This window comes from Electrona antarctica (genome assembly GCF_951216825.1).
Source record: "Electrona antarctica genome assembly, chromosome: 19".
NCBI lineage: Eukaryota > Metazoa > Chordata > Actinopteri > Myctophiformes > Myctophidae > Electrona > Electrona antarctica.
Window position 1 is genome coordinate 20,864,051 of NC_136800.1, and position 22,950 is coordinate 20,887,000.

The following is a 22,950-nucleotide window of genomic DNA, read 5'->3' on the forward strand; positions in this document are numbered from 1 at the left end:
CTTAATTGGCGGACAGGCTGGTGGGGTTTAATAAGATCCGCTAGGTATTGCGGTGCCAGGCCATTCTGAGCTTTAAAAGTCAGTATTAAAATCTTAAAATCAATTCTAAAATGTACAGGGAGCCAGTGTAGTGAGGCCAGTACCGGGGTGATGTGTTCAGATTTCCTTGTTCCAGTGATGAGTCTTGCGGCTGCGTTCTGTATTAACTGTAGGTGGTGTATGGATCCTTTGCTGAGTGATGAATAGAGGGCGTTACAGTAGTCCAAACGGGATGAAATGAGTGCATTGACAACTTTATGAAGGTTAGGGGTGGAAAGGACTGGTCGGATTCTGTAGATGTTGCGTAAGTGAAAAAAACAAGTGCGAACCACGGATTTAACCTGGGCCTCAAGACAGAGGTCAGAGTCCAGTAGTACACCCATATTTTTGGCTACTGGTGTGACATTTGCTGACAAGGAGTCGAGACAGTTTTGTAGGTGGGTTCTGGAGGTGAGAGGGCCAAATAGGAGAATTTCGGTTTGTTTGTGTTAAGTTGTAGGAAGTTTGAAGACATCCAGCTTTGAAGCTCAGCTAGGCAGGCATTGAGGGATGATAGACAGTTGGGGTTGGAGGTGTTGAGTGGCATGTACATTTGGGTATCATCTGCGTAGCAGTGGAAATTGATGTTGTGCTTACGGATTATTTGGCCTAGGGGGAGCATATATATGGAAGAGTAGTGGACCAAGAATTGAGCCTTGGGGGACACCGTAGATGAGAGGGGCAGAGGTGGAGATGGCATTTCCAATCTCGACAGAGACAGTTCTTGCTGTCAAATATGATTGTAAGAGCTGGAGCGCAGTGCCACCCAGCCCCACCCTGACTCCAGCCGGCTCAACAGGGTGGGGTGGTCGACTGTGTCGAACGCTGCACAAAGGTCAAGGAGGACTAGTATTGCAGCATCCCCATTATCCAGTGTCATCAACAGGTCATTAGTGACTTTTACTAAGGCTGTCTTGGTACTGAGACAGCCTACAGCCCTACACTCTGCAGGAGATAAGTGGAGAACAGGATAACCTGGCTCGTTGACAAAACCAAAGAGAGCTAACTACAGGAGGTTAGCCTACCTGTACACAAGATGTAATAATAAAGCACAACCTTTGGACGCACGCACGCACGCACACGCACACGCACACACACACACACACACACACAAATTCTGAGAATTTACATGGTTTAGAAATACACAAAAGTAATCGCAGTGTCGATCCTGTTATCGTCATGAGAAGAGAATGGTTTAAGTAAACATCCACGACCTTGTATGTCTGTAAACTGGCAATTTATATGCAGACAGAAAACATGACAATATATTGAGATATTGTGATCTCTATCTGATACATACACATTTTTGCCAAATTTCCCAAGACAGCCCAATTCATACTTTGAAAATGTTCAATGTCAGACACTTGTTCTTAACTTGTCCGTTATTTTCAGACAACACTGTACAATGAAGCATTTAAATCAGGCTCAAGTACAGTAAATCACAATTCATCATTTGAGAAAATGACTTTAGTCAGACAGTTTTCAGTCAGATGCAAATCCCTATTTCGGAGTCGATTACTTATGTCTGGAACGATATTTAGTAAAAAAGAAAAAAAGCATAGTTGCCGATATTAATATAAATATATGCCGATATATCAGCCAAAATGATATAGGGTCAAGCTCTAATAATGACTACACAAAGAGCACTGTCTTTTTGTTTATTGCACAAATCGTACATGTCCAACTGAACTGGTAGAACACAATATCAGGCAGTGGTGGAGAAAGAAAATTGATCAAAAGCCTTAATATGTAATGTATACAATACAAGAACAAAAACAAATAAGACAGTCAGTAGGAAAATCTGGATATGAATGTCTGGTTATCCAACAGATAAATATTTAAAAAGTGTAATTTTGTGTCTTTACATGATGGATCCAAAACTAGGCTATTTATGATCAAACTGACTGCTTTCCTGTTCTTAATGTAGTAAAGGGAAAAACTAAACAATGTCTCAAAGTCAACTGTTTTTTTCCCTCTTCATTTTCAAAAGTACTTTTTCCTTATACAGTATAGAATATAAACCTCTGGATCAATACCAATCAAACATTTCATTTTTTCTTTTGGAAGTCAAACAGTTTCTAACGAACATTTTTTTTCCTTTCTCTTTACATTTTTAATATATATTTATATATGTACATATAAATTCAACTAACTAGAGTTCTCATAGAAAATGAGAAAAGCTGGGGCTCTATCGCTCTCACACAAAACGAATGCCTGGCAAGCATACTGACCCCCCCCCCCCCCCCCCCATTGATACAAGAGAAGTGCAAGATACCCCTCATCTCAAGTGGTGTGTGGAACCTCTCAGATTCTAGACCTGGGTCAAAAGTATTTCCTGGGAATGGTTAACCACTTCAGTCCTAGTCTTCTTGCATAGCTAGACAATCAGAGATCTCCACCTTCTGATATGTCTGGTGATAGACATCAAAATATATCTGGGCATAACAGCTACAAGATTGGCGTCTAACAATCCTGTGTCTACTGCTTTGGAAACCAATCATATCAGACTGCCATGAAGTCTTTGCACTGGCTCTGCAATGCAGTATTTTTTTAATTTCCAAATTGTTTGAGCCAGTTTGAGAAAATGTTACCAGATGTATCAGCACGTGGAGATCTGATTGTCTGGGTATGTGAGACTACTTAAACTCAATTTTATACTTAATCGTACAACAGCGACAAATATCCAGACACTTTCGAAAAGAAAAGTGGTTAAACATGCCTGGCATAAAGGGCAGTGAGTCTCAACTGATGGTTTTCTGTCCAGCTACCTAATCAGACTAATTTAGACCTGGGACATTGGTGAAAGCAATGTACTATCTGGGTAGAATAGAAAACAGCCAGCCTGTGTCCCCACTTCCTAAGGAAAGTAGTTGAGAAACACAGTATGAACAAATTGAATACATTTGTCCAATAAACGAAAACCCAGCTAGCAATCTCAACTCACTCAAGTGGCTCATTAGGCAGTGTTTCAAGTACAAATTGACCCAGGTCTGTTTCGCCTGTATTCAACATAGAGGTGGCCCAGCTTCTGAGAAAGCCCACAGTTCCCTGACAGAGTAGGAACAGTCCCTATATGCACATTATTAAATTAGTATACTGTCTGGTTATAACTTATCAGTCAGCTTCATGAATTCTCATGTCCACAATCCGGGGAATGAGGGGAGGGTTTCTTGTCCAGGACTGGTGTGAGAAAGCGGAAAAGGGGTGCTGGTGGAAGCAAAGTGGAAGTGTCTCTCTTCCTTCTCTCGGCTTGGCGCTCAGACACGCCTGCTAAGTGCAAAAAGACCCCCCCCCCCCACTCAAATAAAACAAAAGCAGAAACAAAATATATATATATATATATCTTACAGGATGAATACCTGTATGACCTGAAATTAACACACTTTTAATTAACCAGGGGAAGCATTCCAATGAAGGGGTAAGTGCAAGCAACTGACATTAACAAAGACATTAATTATTCACTCATTCCCCCTTTGGTACACAGTACACAAGTGCACATTTGTCATTTTGTCAAACCAAAAAACATCCCTGATTACAAGTGCACCCAGTTGTGCGGGAAAAGGCTAATGGAGGGGATGGTGTAGTTTCTGAAGAGTCTGAGGGGGAGAGACGGCACGTGGAAACCTAATAGTCATATGAGTGAGCAAAAACACAAGACTCAGTATCTAAAAGCCCTGTTAGCAGTCCCTAGAGTCTGTATTGCTCCTTACACCCAACTCGCTAAATGACAAGCCATGGGGGGCCACCAACATCTGTAGGGTGCATCCTTTGATATTTTGGCCTCAAGGAGGCGCATGGAGGATCATAGAGCATGGGGGGGTCACTCATCTAGTTTGGGTTAACCTCCCAGAGAGCATGAAAGCACTCAACAAGTTTCACAGCAATCTTCCCATTGGATTTTGATGGAATTAATACCTTATTATCTTATCTTTTCTTTTTTACCTGTCCCATTAGATTCTGAGATAACTTGTTTGCAAGTGGAAAGCTTGGCCAAGAGGAATGCCATGGGGTCATAGGTCATATGTTTTCACTGGGGTTCATGGGAGGTACACAGCCAACCCCATGGCAATCCAAGATGTTGTTTGGGACCAAAGTGGTGAAGAAACCGACAAAGAAAGCGACACAGCCATCCTGAGAGCATCTGCTGCTAAGCGGGACTAAAAGACAAATAATGGACACAACCTATTAAGGTACTTGCACACTGCTCAATTCTGGCCATTATATACATCCATTACATGTGACAGTGTGATACTGTGTGATGGGAAAACGGTAAAATTGTGATTATCCACATCGCCAAGACTGCGTACGTTGAATTGAGCCTACCTCTCTCATTCTGACAATATTACAACCAACACATAGCCAATGTATGCCAGAGCCAAAGTATTATCATTCAGTGACGATGTCACACTGATCGATGCAAAACGCTCATGACATTTTCTCCACCCACTGTTATGCTACGATATGAACATTTTATGTTGGACAAGAGGGCCAATATCGTACAGTGTGTAGTCAGTCACCCTTACTGAGGTTTGGTGTTGAAACAGGGAGGTGTAAGGGGAAAGGAGTGGGTACAATCGGTCTTAAGCCCTCCTGCTAAACCCCTCTTATATAAATAGACTACGCTACAAAGGGGAGAGAATGGTGACGTGCTATAAGGGAAGGAGAAGGATGGAGCTTGGATGCTGGTGTTCTATAGCTTACTAAAGGGTGCTCAATGTGGAGGCGTTTTGCCGTTCTCTCAACACACACACACACACACACACACACACACACACACACACACACACACACACACACACACACACACACACACACACACACACACACACACACACACACACACACACACACACACACACACACACACACACACACACACACACACACACACACACACACACACACACACACACACACACACACACACACACACGGGACCTCCAAGTGGTTTATAGGGACATAAGCGCACATCAGAACTTTCTTCATACAATAGTCAAAAATCAGGACACTGGAAGGGCGTATGTCTAGTCCCCCATTTGTACACTGTTGTCTCGTGGGAAAACCAGGTTTTAAGCATCTCGGTCACTCTCCCTATGAGTAAAACGTATTTGTACATTGATGTGTGCCTTGTGTGTGCCAGTGTGTCAATCGTGCTTGCCTAAGTGCATTAATTCTAGAACAATAGTGTGTGTGTGTGTGTGTGTTGTTTGTATGCATGTATGGCTCAGGAGGACATGCACTGGACGTGGTCCGGCGCTCCTTCCTCTTCGTCAGAGGAGTCTGGAGAGCTCCAAGACTCATCCGTGTCACCTTCCCCACCCTCACGACGAGTCTGTGGACACAGTGTTTTTGTCATAATAAAAAAAAAAGTCGTATCAACAAATAAAAAATAAATAAAAAATTTACGATTTACGATCTCTGTAATAGCACATTAATAGTAATCAAAAAGTTTTGAATAATTGTGATAGTGTTTTGAAGTCATATCGCCCAGTGTGTCGCCATGCAATGCGTCACCATCAAGCACATAATTGCAACATCTCTGGTTTGATTCCAGTCAGAAAATTGTGTTATATGGTTTCCTGTGTCTCTACACTCTCACATAAAGCCAGATATCAATGACAATGATCAATTTGATCATTATCAACTATTCCCAATATTAATATTGGCGGATGCCTCGTCAGTGCACTTACAGTATGGGCACGTTTCAGGCCAGCCATCTAGAAAGTGGACAAATTGAGCCTAGCGTCAGCAGCTAATGATGATCCCATTACACTGGTTTGACAATGATGTCAAACCAGACTGGCCACTTGGTCATTGGCATTGCCATATTTCTTTTAGGGCAAACTGCCAGTACAGCAAGGCTGTCAAATAAAACAAAGATTGATTTTTGTCCATGTCAATAACGAGTTGAACTCTTTGAATACTGAGAACGAGATAAACTTACCCTTGCACAGGTAGCCTTGCCCGAGAGAACGAGATTTGATTTATTGTGGTTTATCCAGGATTTATAATTTTTTTTAAATAGCATTTTTAGCTAACGGCCGATCCCGTCCACCTAAAAACGGCCAAAATCGCCTCGTGCACGCACGCAAGCCGTCTTTATTTGCATTGTGCTAATTTACGGCTCATAATCTGCTCAAAATCGATATTCGGGGCTTGATTAGAGCTTGATTTGACTTAGATATGCCAAAAACTATGATTGCACGGACCGTTCACTTCCGCGACATACTAAATCCAACACGGGTTGTGCTTATAAACACGCCCCCAGGCAAGTTAAGTTTGCTGAGGTTAGGGTTAGGTATAGTTTTACTGAGGTTAGGGTTAGGCTTAGGTGTAGTTTTACTGAGGTTAGGGTTAGGTTTAGGCTGTCAATCACAGCGACTGGCCAATCACAGCACGTCCTTGAACAACCCGTGTAGGCTTTGGTATGACGCTTCACTTCCAACACTGTGCTGTAAAATGGCCGACAATTACTTCCGGTTCAAACTGTAGTAAACATCCGCTAGCTTTTTGGGGTGTTTGGTCAAAAACGTCCCACGCCCCCTACAGTGCTAGCATGGAAGGAGTTAAGCATCCTGCCCTGGATGCCATTTTTGAAATATTGACACAATGTCCACAGAACTGTTTTCACAAACCAAAATGTACAGTGCCCTGGAAGCCTACCCTCTGGGGCCGCCTGTTCCTCATGTGTCTCATCAGGAACCACAGGAGCTGGGTGTCGTACTGGTCGCCATGACGCACACTGTCATCATCACGCTCACGCTTGTTCTTCTTCATCACCTTGGCAACCAGAGAAACCAACAGAAACAACTGTGAGGTCACACAACAATGTTTCTCTGCTTCTCAGACTGCTGAGACTTCCCCATCCCCAATACAAATTGACCGCTACAATAACCTTAATAATAGAGAAAATACATCATAAATACTGAAACCAGATATAATCATTAAATTATTGAAAGACTATTGAAAATGATTGAAGGCCTATTGAAAATTATTAAAAGCCTATTGAAAATTATTGAAAGCCTATTGAAAATTATTGAAATTTATTGAAGGCCTATTGAAAATTATTGAAAGCCTATTGAAAATTATTGAAGGCCTATTGAAAATTATTGAAGGCCTATTGAAAATTATTGAAGGCCTATTGAAAATTATTGAAAGCCTATTGAAAATTATTGAAGGCCTATTGAAAATTATTGAAGGCCTATTGAAAATTATTGAATTGAAAATTATTGAAAGCCTATTGAAGATTATTGAAGGCCTATTGAAAATTATTGAAGGCATATTGAAAATTATTGAAGGCCTATTGAAAATTATTGAAGGCCTATTGAAAATTATTGAAAGCCTATTGAATATTATTGAAAGCCTACTGAAAATTATTGAAGGCCTATTGAAATTTATATATATGTATGTATGTATATATGTAATTTGTAAGATGATGAGTAGTATACTGTGGTTACTTGGGTTGTTTTATGCGTATGCCGTGGCTGCATGATTTGAGAGTGACATAATGAAGATATGTACCAATGCCAGGGTATAACTGGCTCTCGATGGTGACGTAATAAAGATATGTTTCAGTGTCGGGTGGATTAAAGGTAATGCCTTTGGACCCTATTGGAAACAAGTGTAATGCTTAATTGGGTCGTCCACTCACAGTTAACAGCCTTTGTATTGAGTTTGTGCTTAAAATGTACTGTAATTCTGCAAACTGTTAATAAATATTTCAATCAATCAATCAATCAAACTTCAAAAATCGTACTTATTTTTGAAGGGTGCTAGCCCCTCCTATAAACAGCTATAGTGTAGATTCTGTCTTAACACAAACATTAAATTGACATTGACAATGAGAATTTATGTCATGTGTGTCTGACTGAGCAAATCGGCTGTCGGTATGTTGGTGGAAACCCTTGGCCAATAATGGACCACTATTCTTGGGGACGTAACTAAGGTATGTTTCAAGGTTGGTATAAGGTCAATAATTGATTAGAGCGCCCCTCACTTCACACAGGTGTGATTTTATATATTTATAGAGGGATAGACAGTAGGCTGACAAAAAAAAGTGTCTACTAGATATGAAATAGTTACCTCTTTTAGGCCCTTGAGTCCTGTGGGGTTCTCAGCAGTAGGGGCCCACAGTTTGACATCATGATCAAGGCCGCTGGTGGCCATACCGGGCAGGTGGGGGTGGGGCTCCAGACAGTTCACCTGCACAGAGACGGGAATAGAGAGATAAGGACCGAGGTGAGCAACCCCAAGAAGCATCACACCGGTGTCACCTACATTAGCCCATTATTAAGACCTTCTAAATCAGTAGTTCTCAAACTTTTTCGTAATTCAAAATTATTCAAAGATATTTCGAACACTTTCAAGAAGGATCACAGGATCACATTAGAATGAAATATGGTGATATTTCGGACCAAACACCTTGACATTGACCATTTTGGGCACTACTATTGTCTATTGGATGCTTTCATCTCTATATTGACCAAGCATAAATCATGCTTTACTCTTCACTTTGGTTCCACGACTCCTTCCCTGGTTTGCTCGTACTTACCACTCCCCCTCTGTCCCCCTCCATGAACTGGACGATGCGGGCAGAGTTTTTGTCCCACAGGTAGATGTGTCCACAGTCGCTGCCACTGACCACAAACTCACTGCTCGGACCGTAGAAGTTAACTCCCTTCACTGTGTGAGGGAGGAGGCGGGATAGTGGGTGATGTTTATTTGAAACACCATGAAATTTTAACACAAGCCAAATGGTGATTTTCTGCTGCACCGAGTACAAACGTTTGTCAAGTGTAAACAACAAGAGCACAGCTGCAACGCAGCTATTGCCAGGAGGTTATTTTCTTTTGATAAAAAAAATGTTGGTGCATAATTGCAAACATTTACCATCGTAGGGATTCATAGAGATAGCAGCAGCATCAGATCCAGGCTATTGGTAAATGCTTGTGTGAGGCAAGATGATACATTAACACCAGTCAAATCCTGGTATGCTTTTACTGGCTGAGCCTGGCAGCTAAATAGAGAGTATGCATGTGACATCCTCAAACTGAAGTTATGCGGGAAGTTCGGGAACGCCTACTGAGTGTCAACAAAATACTTTCTGGCCTTGACAGCCCATAAATCTGATTGCATGAAACAACGTTAAACTCACTTTATGCATGCGCTATAATATGGAAGGTCCAAGTCACTGTGGCTGGCCTAGCAATGTGAAGAATCTATGATGGGAACCTCAACCTTCCATAACGTGAACATTTCTGATGGATTTGTGTTTACATTTTCATAGGGCTGGGACTTTAACCGAATTACAGAAAAAATAACGCTTAGTTTTTGCACCACAGAACCTCTCACTTGATGAGTTTCAGGCATACCGATCATACCAGTACACCAAACAATAGACCTACCAACCAAGGGGTACAATATTGAAAGGGTTTGGTGAATGTTATTTTTCCCTGTGAATTTGACTGTTCATTCCTCGGTACCTGTGGCATTGTTGCGATGTCCCTTGTATCTCCTGAGGTAGTCGGCTCCGTCACTGTGGTTGGAGTCAAACAAGTAGATGTCCTCGTCGTTGTAACTGGTCAGGAGCTCTGAACAGATGGAATCCAACAGATAAATCAGCTTTTTATTCTGAGCCACGCTCCGCTTCATGTCATCATCAAGTATGTACACTACAGTAAGTAAGATGGTCAACGACGACAAGTCTGCCTACAGGGACGAGGTCAGATCAATGGCACTCTGATGTCAGGAGAATAAACCTAGCTCTCAAGACCAAGGAGGCCAGCTGGCCGAATTCCATCAGAAAAAGACGAAGCAGCGTTTAAAAGACGTGCAATTCACACTGTACCAAAAAACTAATTCAAAGACCATTGCTCAAAATGTCTACGAACTACAACAGATAGAAGGTCTTGCCAATTTAAAGGAAAACACACAGCCAGTGTTGTGAGAAACATTTGAAGTTGATTAGGGACCGACTACAGACGGTTTCGTTATATACTTTTTACAGATCATTTTGTCATTAATTGCTTTATTAGGACAGAGAAAAGCAAAGGCAGAATGGATGGTTGCCATGCAACAAAGTTCTCCAGACAGAATCAAACCAGTGACAATGCAATTACATGGGTGACGCACAAACCAGTCATCTCCCAAGCGCACCACCACAACTATACAATCCTGAAGTGTCACTTTAAAAGCAAAAAACTGGGAAAGCTATGAGTCAGGGTGCGCATGCAGGGAGGGAACATCGTTTTACCTGTGCCATCGTGGCTGTAGACCAAGCATGTGATGTTGGTTTTGGACTCACTGGCCACCAGGTGAGATGGACAGAACTTTTTCAGCACCCCGTTGTTTTCGTTCTCATTAATCTTCCTCTGATCATAGATCCTAGATAGTGTTAAAAAGAAAGGCCAAAAATGGGAATGGTTCTCAACCTTTTCAGGCCATGACCCCTCAAAATAAGCATATTTGAACTGGGGACCCCATCCTCATATGCACTTGGAATAGGAGTTGAGGCTAATGACTCCATTTTAATTTCCACAATTGTGTAAATATTGTGTAAATACCCATTCTACAATTTACAAGCTCACAACGCCCCACAAAGCGAGATGTTTTGAGCTTGTAGATCAGCTATTTACAAAGATTTTGCCTCTTTCTCATATCATTTGACAATTGGCAGTGGCGTGCACAGACATTTAGAGGGGCAAGTGCTCAAGTGGAAAAAAGGGCAGGGGCAAGTGCTCAAGTGGAAAAAAGGGCACTTTGTGCAGCGCGTGGAACCGTCCGGTTGCCTTAATAGTGTGAGATTTATAGATTGTGGGGCCTAAAAAAAGAATTGATCAATGTTACCATGGTCCACATACTGTACAGTGTAACTGTACAAAAAAAAAGAAAAAAAAGATTTATTTATTTTTTCTCGAAAGGGCACATTGCCAAAAGGGCAGGGGGCTCTAGCACCCCCTAGTGTCTATCTGTGCACGCCACTGACAATTGGCCAATGTTTGACCAGTTCTTATAGTATAGTTTGTTGATGACTTTTGATGCAGTAATGGTCTCAACATTTTCTTTCTTTCTGAGCCCAAAGGTCTTAAAAGTCCTTCAATTGTCACTTCACTGTCACATGGGGACCCCCACAGGTTAAGAACCTGATTGGTGTAGTCAGTGTGTCTATCCGTGGCAAAATTTGCAAAGCACTGAACCCGATCAGATAGATAGATAGATAGATACTTTATTTGCCCTTTCGGAAATTTGTTTTGTGCACAGCAGTCATCAGGATATACATAAAACCTATGGAAACAAACAGATCACACAGTACATTGACAATAAAGAAACAATGCCAACAGAAGGCCACCAGTCATAGTTCCAAGAGGCATCACATCACACTTTATGCACGAAACTGAGATGGGGCCTGCTTGTTCATAAGTCCTATACTTAACACAATAACTGCCGCCATTAATTAATCCCTCGATTGCGTATTGCCATGGTTTAATCACGCGTGACACTTACTTTGAAGAGCCAAATATCCGTATCGCATTTTACTATGAAACCATTCCGTGTGTGTTGACGAAGCTGGTGCTCGTTCTCTCAGTCGGTGGTGGAAAAAGTGGACCGCGAGTATCACAGCGCCTGCTACAGGCCGTTGAAAACGCTTGTCTGGGACAAAGCGTCCTCTGCAATGTCGCTTCTGTGAGATAAAGCCGTCTGAAAACAGAGCCGGCAATGTTAGTGGATGCGCGCGCATTTTCAAAATGGCCGCGCCCATTGTGTCAGAAGCATAACAAAGCTAACGGACGGTAGATTTCGATACGATCGTATTAAAACATGCATTAATGAATACATCGCTGTTAAAACGGCTTTTCCGTTTGTGGCAGGCTACAAGATTCTACGTGTTAATATTCCTATGTTCCTGGCGGGTAAACGATTAACAAACGATCTTGAGGCCCTAGCCTGCAGGGAAGGTACCATGTACCGTCGCCCTGATGGTAAAATATGGTATTGGCTGTGTAACGGGTGTGTATTGTCCCTAGTAATAGCTTTCCCCTTCCTACCCGGGTCTCATACATTGAGGTCATACTCTCAAATCGTACCCCAGCTATTTTGCTGGACACGTTGATGATTTTATGGAGTTTGTTCTTATTAACCAATGATAATGAGCCATACCAGCGGCACATTTCTTGTGCATGCTGCGAATAAGGTTATTTAATTTGCTTTGCATATAGCTTGTCATATAAGACAAAGTCAAAATGTCCCATTTGGATCAATTCAGCTTTGAACTTTAAATAATCAGTCACCACCATCATCACCTCCAGGTCATGTCATCCTTAGGTCTCACCTGACATACTGATCTCTCCCGCCGACAGCAAAGTGGTGCGTGTTGGCTGGGTTCACGAAGATGGTGTACAGCCCGACTTTCTTGTCTCCCTCCTTCACCACCACCAGTTTACTGTCACATACGGGGAGAGGGACACAATGGAATGGAGCAAAGCGGGTTTTAGGTGATACGGTCATATGAACATCTATTATACATTTGAAAAGGTGTACCCAACCCAGGAAAAGGGACCCAAAGTCACCAGCTACTACGTCACTGACACGCTGGGTGCCGAAGCAGGAGCAACACACACTGCAACAACACACTAAGACGTCACAGACTTACCCTCCGCGTCGATCCACGGCTATCTCCTCATGTCGCGCCGCACGCCCACACTCAACACCACCCGCGTAAACATTGTCATTGCACTGCCACTAAAGCCGCCTCCCGTCCAGACTCGCAAACAATCTCAATATCAATAATAAACACAAACACGCCACAAGCACCGACACCCCCGCCTCATTTGTTGCCACGTCTATGAAAACAAGCACAGAAAAAATGCCATTCAACACGCTACTTACACACACTACCACTCGCTTACAATACGCGGACCTGGCAACACTACATTCCCTCTCCCATTTGCTCAAAGCCCACCACGTGACCCACACACACATACCAAAAGTAGAAGAAGAAGAACAACTACACACCGCACACACTGATTCTAACTTGGACAGTTAAAATAATGCAAACACGACCGCGTCGACACCTGGCGTGGTACAAGCGGGACGAACCGAGGCGCATATATGGATAAGAACAACAACACCAACACTACACGCACACGCGCGCGCTGCAACAACAAACAGCTACGTACAGTGTGTGTGTGTGTGTGTGTGCGTGCGTGCGTGGGGGGGGATTTTGGATCGCCTCGCGATGCAGCGCAAATGGCACTACACTACACAGGGCTCGACAGTGCGACTAGGTACTCGCATTTGCGACTTACAATATCACCGTGCGAGTTGTAAAATTCACTTTGTAGCACCGGTGCGAATACAGAATCCGATCTTTAAAGCTAAAAGTTGCGCAGTTTACATTCAAAAGAATGTGTCACTCTCTCGGTTCTGCACCGCTGCTGGAGAAGTATTGCACTGTCGAAGGCAGCGCAACTAATCCCCCCCCCCCCCCCCCCCCCACACACACCCCAGAGAGGGAGGAGAGAGAAGAGAGCGAGAGAGAGAGAGAGCACACACGTCTTCACCCCAGAGAGAGCGAGAGAGAGAGAGAGAGAGAGAGAGAGAGAGAGAGAGAGAGAGAGAGAGAGAGAGAGAGAGAGAGAGAGCACACATGTCTTCACCCCAGCGAGGGAGGGAGACAGAGAGAAAGGGAGAAAGATAGAGAAAGAGAGAGCTTTCCAGTCCTTACATTTTTTCTCAAATTGACCAGCAAAAAAGTGAGCAAACTATAATCCACATTGTTAGACAAAGTAGTGTGCCCTGAAACTTTCTTGGAAATGTGCATGTTGCCTGCAGTGGCAGCCAGCCGCGATGTAAGATGAGCCTGTGCATTTCACGGTTTTCACCCTATATAACTTGAACGCATAGGCAATCAAGTCAAGACCATGAATTAATGACAGCTGTGTAGGGGTGACGATTGCGTGATGCTTCTATGTACAGGATTCTATAGGTCACCACTTTTGGTGTGACACACGGCTTCTGTTTACAATGCGTTGTCAACACGTGCTGAGTTGACAAAGATTGACAGATTTAGGAGAAGACTGATAGTTTCTCCTTTAGTAATTAGGCTGTGGAAGTATTCACACTAGGCTACTTTTGGATTTATTGGGATTGGCAATTTGGGGAAAGGACGAGGAGGAGGTGATCAAGCTCCACAAGACCACATTATTGGTAGGCTCAAGGCTGCATTTATTTTCCTTTTTTTTTCTCTCGAGGGTGCATGGGATGATGTGAGCCCCTCCAGCAGGCTAGGGAGCCCCGCTCAGGTTAGCGGAAAATGACCGCGGGGTGCGGGTTGCCAGGTTTTTTTATAAGTAAAATATTAAAACAATAAAAATGCTAAGCGTCGAGCCCTGACACTACACTAATAACAACAATAATATCAACGGTACAGAGAACAGTACAGTACACATGACTACAGTACAGTACAGAAAGAAAGCTCACATCAGAATATTAATCCATGTAATAATAATAATAATAATAATAAAAAATAACACAACACTAATAACAACTATAATATCAACAGTACAGTTGATCAGAATATTAATCCATGTAATAATAATAATAATAATAATCATAATAAGAAGAAATAAGAACACAACACTAATAACAGTACAGAGAACAGTACAGTACAGTACACATGAGTACAGTACAGTACAAAGACTTACAGTACAGTACAGTACAGTACAGTATACTGTTCCTGCGCCTTGCCATGCTCGCTTTCATACACAAAACCAAACAAGGTCACTCAGCCAGCTTGGCAACTTTGCGCTTTCCAAGCAAATGCATAAATTAAAACATCATGGGTTGCCATTGCCTTCCCATTTGCGTATCGCATGGCGCTAGGATGAGCGGGCCGAAGGCCCGCGAAATTCTAGTAAGTTACATACGTAGCAAGAGTTTGTATGTGTCTGTGATGGTGTACATTTACAGAAGTACTGTATTTAAATGTTTAACACAGTATTGGTTACTGGAAAAGGTTCCGATATGACATAGGTAGCATACTTTATTTAGTGTACTTGTGTCTTGAATATGTGTTTCTTTATTTTACATGACTGTCGCTTATGTGTTCAGACAAGGTGTAATGTTGCATGAATGAGGACCACCATGACAATTAGACTAGTCCTGGACTTTGATTCATTGTTATAGCAAACCTTGATTCACAGTCACTACTTATAAACAAAATGGTGAAATACAAGTGTCACCTTGAACTCTAAATAAAACCCTCTGTCTGAATCTGAAACGAAAGCCATGGTGTGTGTGTGTGGAGATCACTCACTTGGCCGCTCTGTCTAGACGCAGGTCAATACCAAACACCACAGCATCTTCTCCAGCCGACAGAAAGGAGCAGGGCGAGTCTGGCTCCAAGGCCAGCTAGCGTGCGGGGCACGGCACACGCGCACACGCACACACACACACACACACACACACACACACACACACACACACACACACACACACACACACACACACACACACACACACACACACACACACACACACACCAGTCAATGTTGTAGAACAACTCTACCCCACACACAAATACGCACACACCCACCAAGCTGAGACACTGAATACATGGGTAATAAAAACAAATAAGAAAGAGGCAATCCTAGCAAAAGCCAGACCTTCTGTCACAAGAGAGACGTTTTGGTTTAGCAGCGATTAGTCTGATTAACCACTTACACTTTGTCGGACAAATAATAATACATGTCACAAGCTCAGTGGTCTTGTGGTTAGAGTGTCCGCCCTGATACTGGGAGGTCGGGGTTCAATCCCTGGCCGGGTCATACCAAAGACTCTAAAAATGGGACACAGTGCCTCCCTGCTTGACACTCAGCATCAAGGGTTGGATTGGGGGTAAGTCCCTAGCGTCATGTCCAGGGGGTGTACTTGTACATCAAGCTGCCTCACGCTACAGAAACAGGAGATAGGCTCCTGCCCTGTGGGCCTCATGGCTCGGCAAGGCTACTTACACAAGCTCTTGCGAGCTTGTAGTATTTTGTGGGAAAAAAGTTGCCAATGCCAGAATAAATAATTATTGAATTAACCCAGAGCACGTACCCCAGGTACGTATATATACGTACGTCGACGCTAGGTGGCGTCATATACCAAGTCTGTATATATACTAGAGTTCTCAATTTCTGCCCGAACCCGACCCTACCCGACCCGGCCTGGGTCAGGTAGAGTCCAGGCGGACCAGGAAGAGCTGATGTCCAGGAGAGCAGAATAGCGCACCTTAAAAATGCTCTAGAATAGGAGTGGATGGGAGCCGATTTTTAGCGATCACATGATTGCCTGGTTCCATATATGGCTGAGGGATAAACGGTGACTCATAGTGTAGCGAAGAGTGCCATCGGCCGTAAACCACTGAAAACACTATGGCGAGAATTCTCGTCATACCTCGCAGTGTGAACACTGAGAAATCTTAGTGTTCACACTTCACACCTTTGGCAGACAATGAGTTAACTAAACTAAAAAAACTCCCCCCAAATCAATTTTATTCAAATCCATTTAAAAAAGTACTAAATCGTTTACTTTGATTAACTGTTGCAGCTCTATTGTAGTTATTACCTTGTGAGCTGCTCCTTTATGCTGTGCCACCCTCTTGGTAGTCTTGCAGCGCTGGGTGGCAGAGAGCTCAGCCACTCTGATTTGTCCGTCTCGAGCACACATGGCCAAGGTGGAGTCTCCACTGTGGGGCAGGAACTTAGCCTGAGGACAAAGGCAGAGCAAAAACAGAACGCCCGGATATCAGCGTTCAGTGCATGCATGCTCTGGATTTTAAATGGCTTCATGGCCATGAGCCAAGACAAATCTTTTGACTAATCACTCCTATCTCCTACAAAAATCGAAACATTTAAACAAGATTTATTCACCCTATCCTTGGGATGACATTTCTCATAAAAAGACCATGCCGGCATCAATACATGTCTATTCAGAGCTCCAGCCATATCACAAACGTAGTACATTTTCCATTATTCAAAAAAAGAAAAAAAAACACCACGCAGTTAATAACTCATCATGATTACATAGTACATGCATCTAAATTCTCTGCTCAGGGCCGTGATTTCAGTCTAGTAATTTACATAAACAACCTCCTAGGTACTCTTTCCCTCACATCCGTGCTTCCAACTTTTTGCCTACTATTCACTTTTTACTTGTCTTATTCTGTGCTGCTGTAACACAGAATGTCCCCCTTAGGGGACTAACCATATTAATCCCAACTGATCTCTTCTCACAAGCTCACCTGAAATACATTGCTCTTGTGTCCGCTATCGAACTCCAGCTCAGCGCGGCGGATGGCCCAGTCCCAGATGACCACGCGCAGGTCGTCGCTTCCCGAGGCGAGGCGCGTGCCCGAGGGGTTGAAGTGCAGGGTATTGACGCAACCTGTGTGCCTTTCCAGGCGCCCCTGGAGCTCGAGACGCTGGACCAGGCCGCGTGCGCCACACACGCGTCTCACAAACTGGTACGAGTCCCTGCCGATCTCCCGGGAGCGCAGCGACGTCACGGCCCGCCAGGTGGGGCCACGCATGTCGCGGAGCTCCGCCCCCAGCCACGCGTCCATGGCCTGCTCGTCCTCTTCTTCCTCTTCCTCGGGATCGTCTTCCTCCTCGTCATCGTCATCATCATCGTCATTGTCGTCGTCCGAGCTGGAGGAGCGGTTGGCGCCGCCTCCTCTTCCACTGCCACCGCCAGGGCGGTTCCGCTTTCTCGTGGCTCTCTTTCCTGCGTCTTTCTCTTTGGTCTTTCTCCCTCCCTCGCTCTCCTTCTCAGCTTCCTCGGTCATGGAGTACATGCCACTGCCGTCCATGCTGTCTGTGTCTTCTCCCTCGTCTCCGCCAGCCTCTGGCATAGGCTTGTCCCCCGACTCCTCATCTGCTTGTCTGGGAGCTACAGCAGAGCCTTGACCAAACGGTTCAGGTGTGAAGAAAGCGTCAAAAGAAATTCAAGCTTTTTCATAAGAACAACATGAGCCGTTACAGTATGCAATTAATGAATTAGGTTACGTAGCCTCCTTAAGTGCTCAGGAGAGTGAGGTCACCTGTTTCATAGGAGGTCTCCGCTTGTCCCTCTTTGATTCCAGAGGAATCCCCCTCCACAATTCCGGAATCGCCCTCCGCCTGTCTGTCCTCTCCTGGATCTTGATCCTCTGCGCCACCTGGCACACACAGCCACACAAGCTTGCTAAACAATTAACTAGTACGTCATACAGTATAAAGGATCAAAGCTAGTTTGAACTGTTTACTGCATGTCCTGAAAATCAATAAGTTGCATGGCCAATCCTTTACCGTTAAGCACCGTGGATTTGCTGTCTGTGTCCGCCATCCCGTCTCTTTTATCCTACCTCTGCCCGAAGGAGAGCCTGTAGAGGACCAAATTCATGAGTGATAACTACAATCTCATTCTCATTATATTGCACTTATATTAACACTTTTTTTGCCATGGAATTTTTCGGAATAAAGGCGCTAGAGTGGCCAACAGATGAGGCAGATTTTACTCTGAAAAGCCCCACCTTCCATTTCCCCAAAAAACCGGGAGGTATAATTTTCCATTACTACCTTGCGCTACCTCGTCTGATCTCTCTTTAGAAGCGTTAATATTCCAAACTTTGATTAAGTCAGAAATGAGGACAGAACATTGCCGTTATGATCAAAACCATGGAGAGCAATGTAGATTGAGAGATAATAGACAGTTAACAAGACAGTGAACGGCTGCGCGCATGCACGAAACATGTTGTTAGACACCACTATTGGAAAAACTACTGATACAGCCTAAAATGCTGATAAAATGCTGATATCGGCGAGTATGCCAGCCTATGCCATTCTGATACCATGTAGTTTATCACATGTCTGTACTCTGCCATTAATGTTTTTCGATGAATTGAGTACATGAGGATCACTAGCCGCAATTTGCAACTCTAGATTTTTCTATAATGGGATGAATCTAGAGTTGTAATACCCTCCATTGACTCTTCCAAACTCCAACACTTAGAAAAAGAATCACCTGCAGAGAATTTCTTGACAGAAAGTAGCTGATAACATGTCTACGGTGGATTTTTATGAAACAAAAGCTCGGCAGATTGAAAGAGGATAATTCAAGCTTGGTCTAGAGCTACAATGTTGGTGAGTTTAACGTTGTTTAATACAAGCAGATCGCAAACGTAAATTGGATGAGTGGGGAGTCAATGGAGGGTATTGCAACTCTAGATTCATCCCATTATAAAAAACATCTAGAGTTGCAAATTGCGGCTAGAGGATCACAATGGAAACAAGCTGATAGGCTTTCTTGGATTCATCCTTTTAGCAGACCTTGTATTGTACTGTACTTCCCTGTGCTTGTCCATGCAGGCAAAGTAATCAATCAATCAAAACATGATATTTCATTTACAGTAATATTTTGAATGCTACTGTAAAATTACATTGTTTTACTAACTTGTAGCTGCACTGCATTATGAATGGATTTTTGAGGGGTGCTAGCCCCTCCTATAAACAGCTATAGAGTTTAATGTTTGTGTTGTCTGAACACAAACATTAAATGCCATTGACAATGGAGAATTCACGTCATAATATCGGTGGGAAACCTTGGCCAATAAGGGACCACCATTCTTGATGATGATGATGTACGATGATTAGAGTGCTGCCCCTAACTTCACACAGGTGTTTAAAACAATCTATTCCTATATCAGTGGTTTTCAAACTTTTGTTTTTTTAATACCAAGGACCCCATGTACCTCTGAGAGTGTAAGGGTCGATTTGGTTCCATGTGTACACTCTCAGAGTTTCATTTGGAACCCACTCAGGGAACCAGCTGATGGTCCCTGGATCCCAGTTTGAGAACCATTGTCCTATGGACTGGTATCATATGATAATAGGGCCAAAATAAAAACAAGACGGCAAAATAACTTTTTTTGTGCTATCCCTTTTAGACCAAGTGTTTTGACTGTACTCTGTTGCTGTTTTTCATTTCTGTCTAATAAACTATTCAATCAATCAATCTGTACTTTGTATCGACCGATACACAAGTTGTGGTAAGTATCAGAATCAGTCAGTATCGGGAAGGAAAAACTGGTATCGGTAGTACATCTCTGAAATCAGCCAAGGGCAGATGGTTATCAGACCCACCCATTTTATTTTCATATGCTTAACTTTGTACTACTATCTTAATTAATCATAGTTCTATCTCTGCTCTTTAGCCTAACTGTTCTGTTTTTCTAGCTTAACTGCGGTCTGTGATGACACGTTGACACCTGAATTTCCCCAAGGGGTCAAATAAAGGTCCATCATCCATCTATAGCTAGTTGTTCCCCACATGACAGCAGGTGCACAACAAGAAAACTGAGCACCATATGCTGCACGTCAAACTGGACATGACTAACTGCATGCATGCAGTGAGTCAACTAGTTACCTGATCAGCTCAGTGGCTGGCTGCACACCGAAAATAGCCGATCTACAACTAGCCATGGACAGTCATGTTTCAGGGCTAATCTACAACAAGCTCGCAGATCTGCTATTTTACGGTGCGCGACACCCACGAAAAACCAAGTATACAGTTGAATGCAGACATAATCTCGCAGCAACAAATGACATAATAAGCAGCGTGTTAGCTCTCTCTCACACACAGGCCATTATCATGTCTGTCTGTTGCTTTTGTTTGGAGTTGCGGCACTGTCTGTCTGGAGCTTTGTAAACAACAGTTGGTTCCTGAGTTTAAAGGGCTCGTTGTTGTCCGATATATTATAATCTAGACGACGCAACAATTCCAAGTAACGACCGTGGGAAAACAACGCAGTTTAAACATGTCGTTGTCCACGGCTGCTAACTGACAGGCAGCTAAACTGACATTCAACTGTCAACAACACGCAGCAGCACATAATATCCAGCGTTGGTTTGCACTGCAGCCACAACTAGCATGTATGCTAGGACGCTAACATGTCGTTGTATTACCTCTAGTCTGGTGGAAGGCCCGGCGTGGCGAGGAGGCGTTACTTTCCTTAATCTTTGTTGCAGATTTATTGTCTTCGCCCTTTAATGCTATACTTTAGCAGCTCGGCGGCTAAGTGCCTCGGCTGTTAGAGCTCTGCTGAAAAGCGCACGACGGCATGAGGAACAACGGGTACATAAATAAAGCGTCCTGGGAACACGCACACTTTTTTTTAATGGAGCAACAAGGTATAGCACAGCGTTGGTGTCGTACTGAGACTGACTGGCTGCTGCTGTGTTTACGTTTTGACCGTTCGGCTGCTGCTTCTGCTTTTTTTTCCTTCTTCTGATCATTCCTTTTCCGGCGTGTGTGCTTTTATTTTTGGAAGTTGAAGCTTGCAGGTCCTGTCTAGAGCGGTTACGGAAATGGACTGTGTTTACTGTTCATACATGACTCGTGACGGTGGGGCGTGGGGGGGTCGGTGTTCTATTACATGGCTCTGGTCTCGCGTATCCAGACAACTATTCCACAATGTACTAGAATGTAGATAGTATGACGGAAGCATTTGGAAATTGCGAGAGTCAACAGTCTGGCAAAGCGAGACTAGTCGGTGTGCGAATGTCCGGATACGGGTAGGCGGGCTCTAGAACGGAACTAAACAACGAGCAAGTGAATAGAAGCCAGGCTTGTTTCCACTCGAGTTTCCACCACGTTTTCACTGCTGCGGTTCCGTTATGATTACCTCGAACTTTGTTTTATTAAATTTTTTTGGTAATTTGGTAATTCTCATATCCAGTCAAAATGTTTCCTTATTTGGTAGCCTATCCCTATTATTTCAATGAGAAAATATCGATATTCTATGGAAAGAATATTATAATAGTGAACCAGATATATTGACGGTGATATCCATCAATCAATACAACAATTACACAATTGCGCCCCCTGCTGAAAATAAGCCTCTTTTGTTTGTTTAGGGCAAACCAAGATTATTTTTTACCAGCTGCGAAGCAGAGCTGGCCAATAACCTATCGTTTTAAATGTATAATGCTATAATGTTTACTGAAAAAAGGAAAAGACTTAGCATTCTATTTTGAGGCAACAAAGGTAGCATATAGCTGTTTTGATCTCATATCTGAATTCATGAACATTCAAGGAAACTATTCACAATCAAAGTGAATTTAACAATATGCCTTATACATTATGGCATTAGTTAGGATGTCTTGAGACAATTGCCACTGTTATACTGTACTCAAAGGAATTTACAGAATATTCCTTTGAGTGTTACTGACTCTGACTCTTCTTATACCGGTAGGTTAAAGTAGCCTAGGACCCTGCTTGAGGAAACATCTGGCGCTCTGAAGTAGGCCTACCAGATATCTCCTCAACTAAAACAGCTTAAATTAGCTTCCTTCCTGTGTTTATGTCATCTGGAAAAAATCTCTTATACCAGGAAGAGCTGTCTGTGTGTCTGTGCCTAAAATGTATAGACTCTCGTATGTATTTGTATTTATCGATTCTGTCAAGATTGAAAATGTCAGAATCAACAAATACATCTACGAGAGTCACAACATTTAGGCTCTGTCTGTCTATCTGTCTGTCTGTCTGTCTGTCTGTCTGTCTGTCTGGCTGTGATTGATTGATTGAAAATGTTATTAATTTTGCAGAATTACAGTACATTTCAAGCACAAACTCAATACAAAGGCTGTTAACTGTGAGTGGACGACCCAATTAAGCATTACACTTGTTTACAACAGGGTCCACCATGTTCAATTCATCAAAACATTTAGAGACGTACAAATAGACACTTACAGTACAGGAATTCATCATAATGGAGGTAAAAAGGGAAAAGAAACATATACAGTGAGGGGAAAAGGGGGGTGGGGGGTGTGGGCGGTCTGTCTGTCTGTCTGT

At 43.2% G+C, this 22,950-nt stretch overlaps 1 protein-coding gene across 2 annotated transcripts; it reads right to left on the minus strand.

Moving 5' to 3' along the window:
• Positions 1–1,722: 1,722 nt before the first annotated feature.
• Positions 1,723–21,395, minus strand: dcaf8 (DDB1 and CUL4 associated factor 8). Of its 2 annotated transcripts, none has more exons than XM_079529110.1 (13): positions 21,063–21,395; positions 18,408–18,481; positions 18,161–18,277; positions 17,363–18,009; positions 16,687–16,827; positions 15,392–15,486; positions 12,407–12,517; positions 10,331–10,461; positions 9,561–9,668; positions 8,630–8,760; positions 8,161–8,280; positions 6,742–6,858; positions 1,723–5,410 (listed from the first exon to the last, which is right to left on the minus strand). In XM_079529110.1, the coding sequence occupies exons 2-13, from the start codon at positions 18,442–18,444 to the stop codon at positions 5,303–5,305; spliced, it is 1,863 nt and encodes a 620-aa protein (XP_079385236.1). In that variant the 5' UTR covers positions 18,445–18,481; positions 21,063–21,395; the 3' UTR covers positions 1,723–5,302. The 2 variants fall into 2 exon arrangements, with proteins under 2 accessions (XP_079385236.1, XP_079385235.1); XM_079529109.1 differs by having other exon boundaries at positions 17,363–18,021; positions 21,063–21,394.
• Between the last annotated feature and the right edge of the window lie 1,555 nt (positions 21,396–22,950).

Bases quoted from the DNA above. Each gene is read 5' to 3' on its own strand.
- dcaf8 (XM_079529109.1), bottom strand. From the start codon at position 18,444: ATGGCGGACACAGACAGCAAATCCACGGTGCTTAACG. The intron at 9,669-10,330 runs GTAAAACGATGT...CCATCTGTTCAG, and splicing joins CTACAGCCACGATGGCACAG to AGCTCCTGACCAGTTACAAC. The intron at 8,761-9,560 runs GTACCGAGGAAT...TCCCTCACACAG, and splicing joins ACATCGCAACAATGCCACAG to TGAAGGGAGTTAACTTCTAC.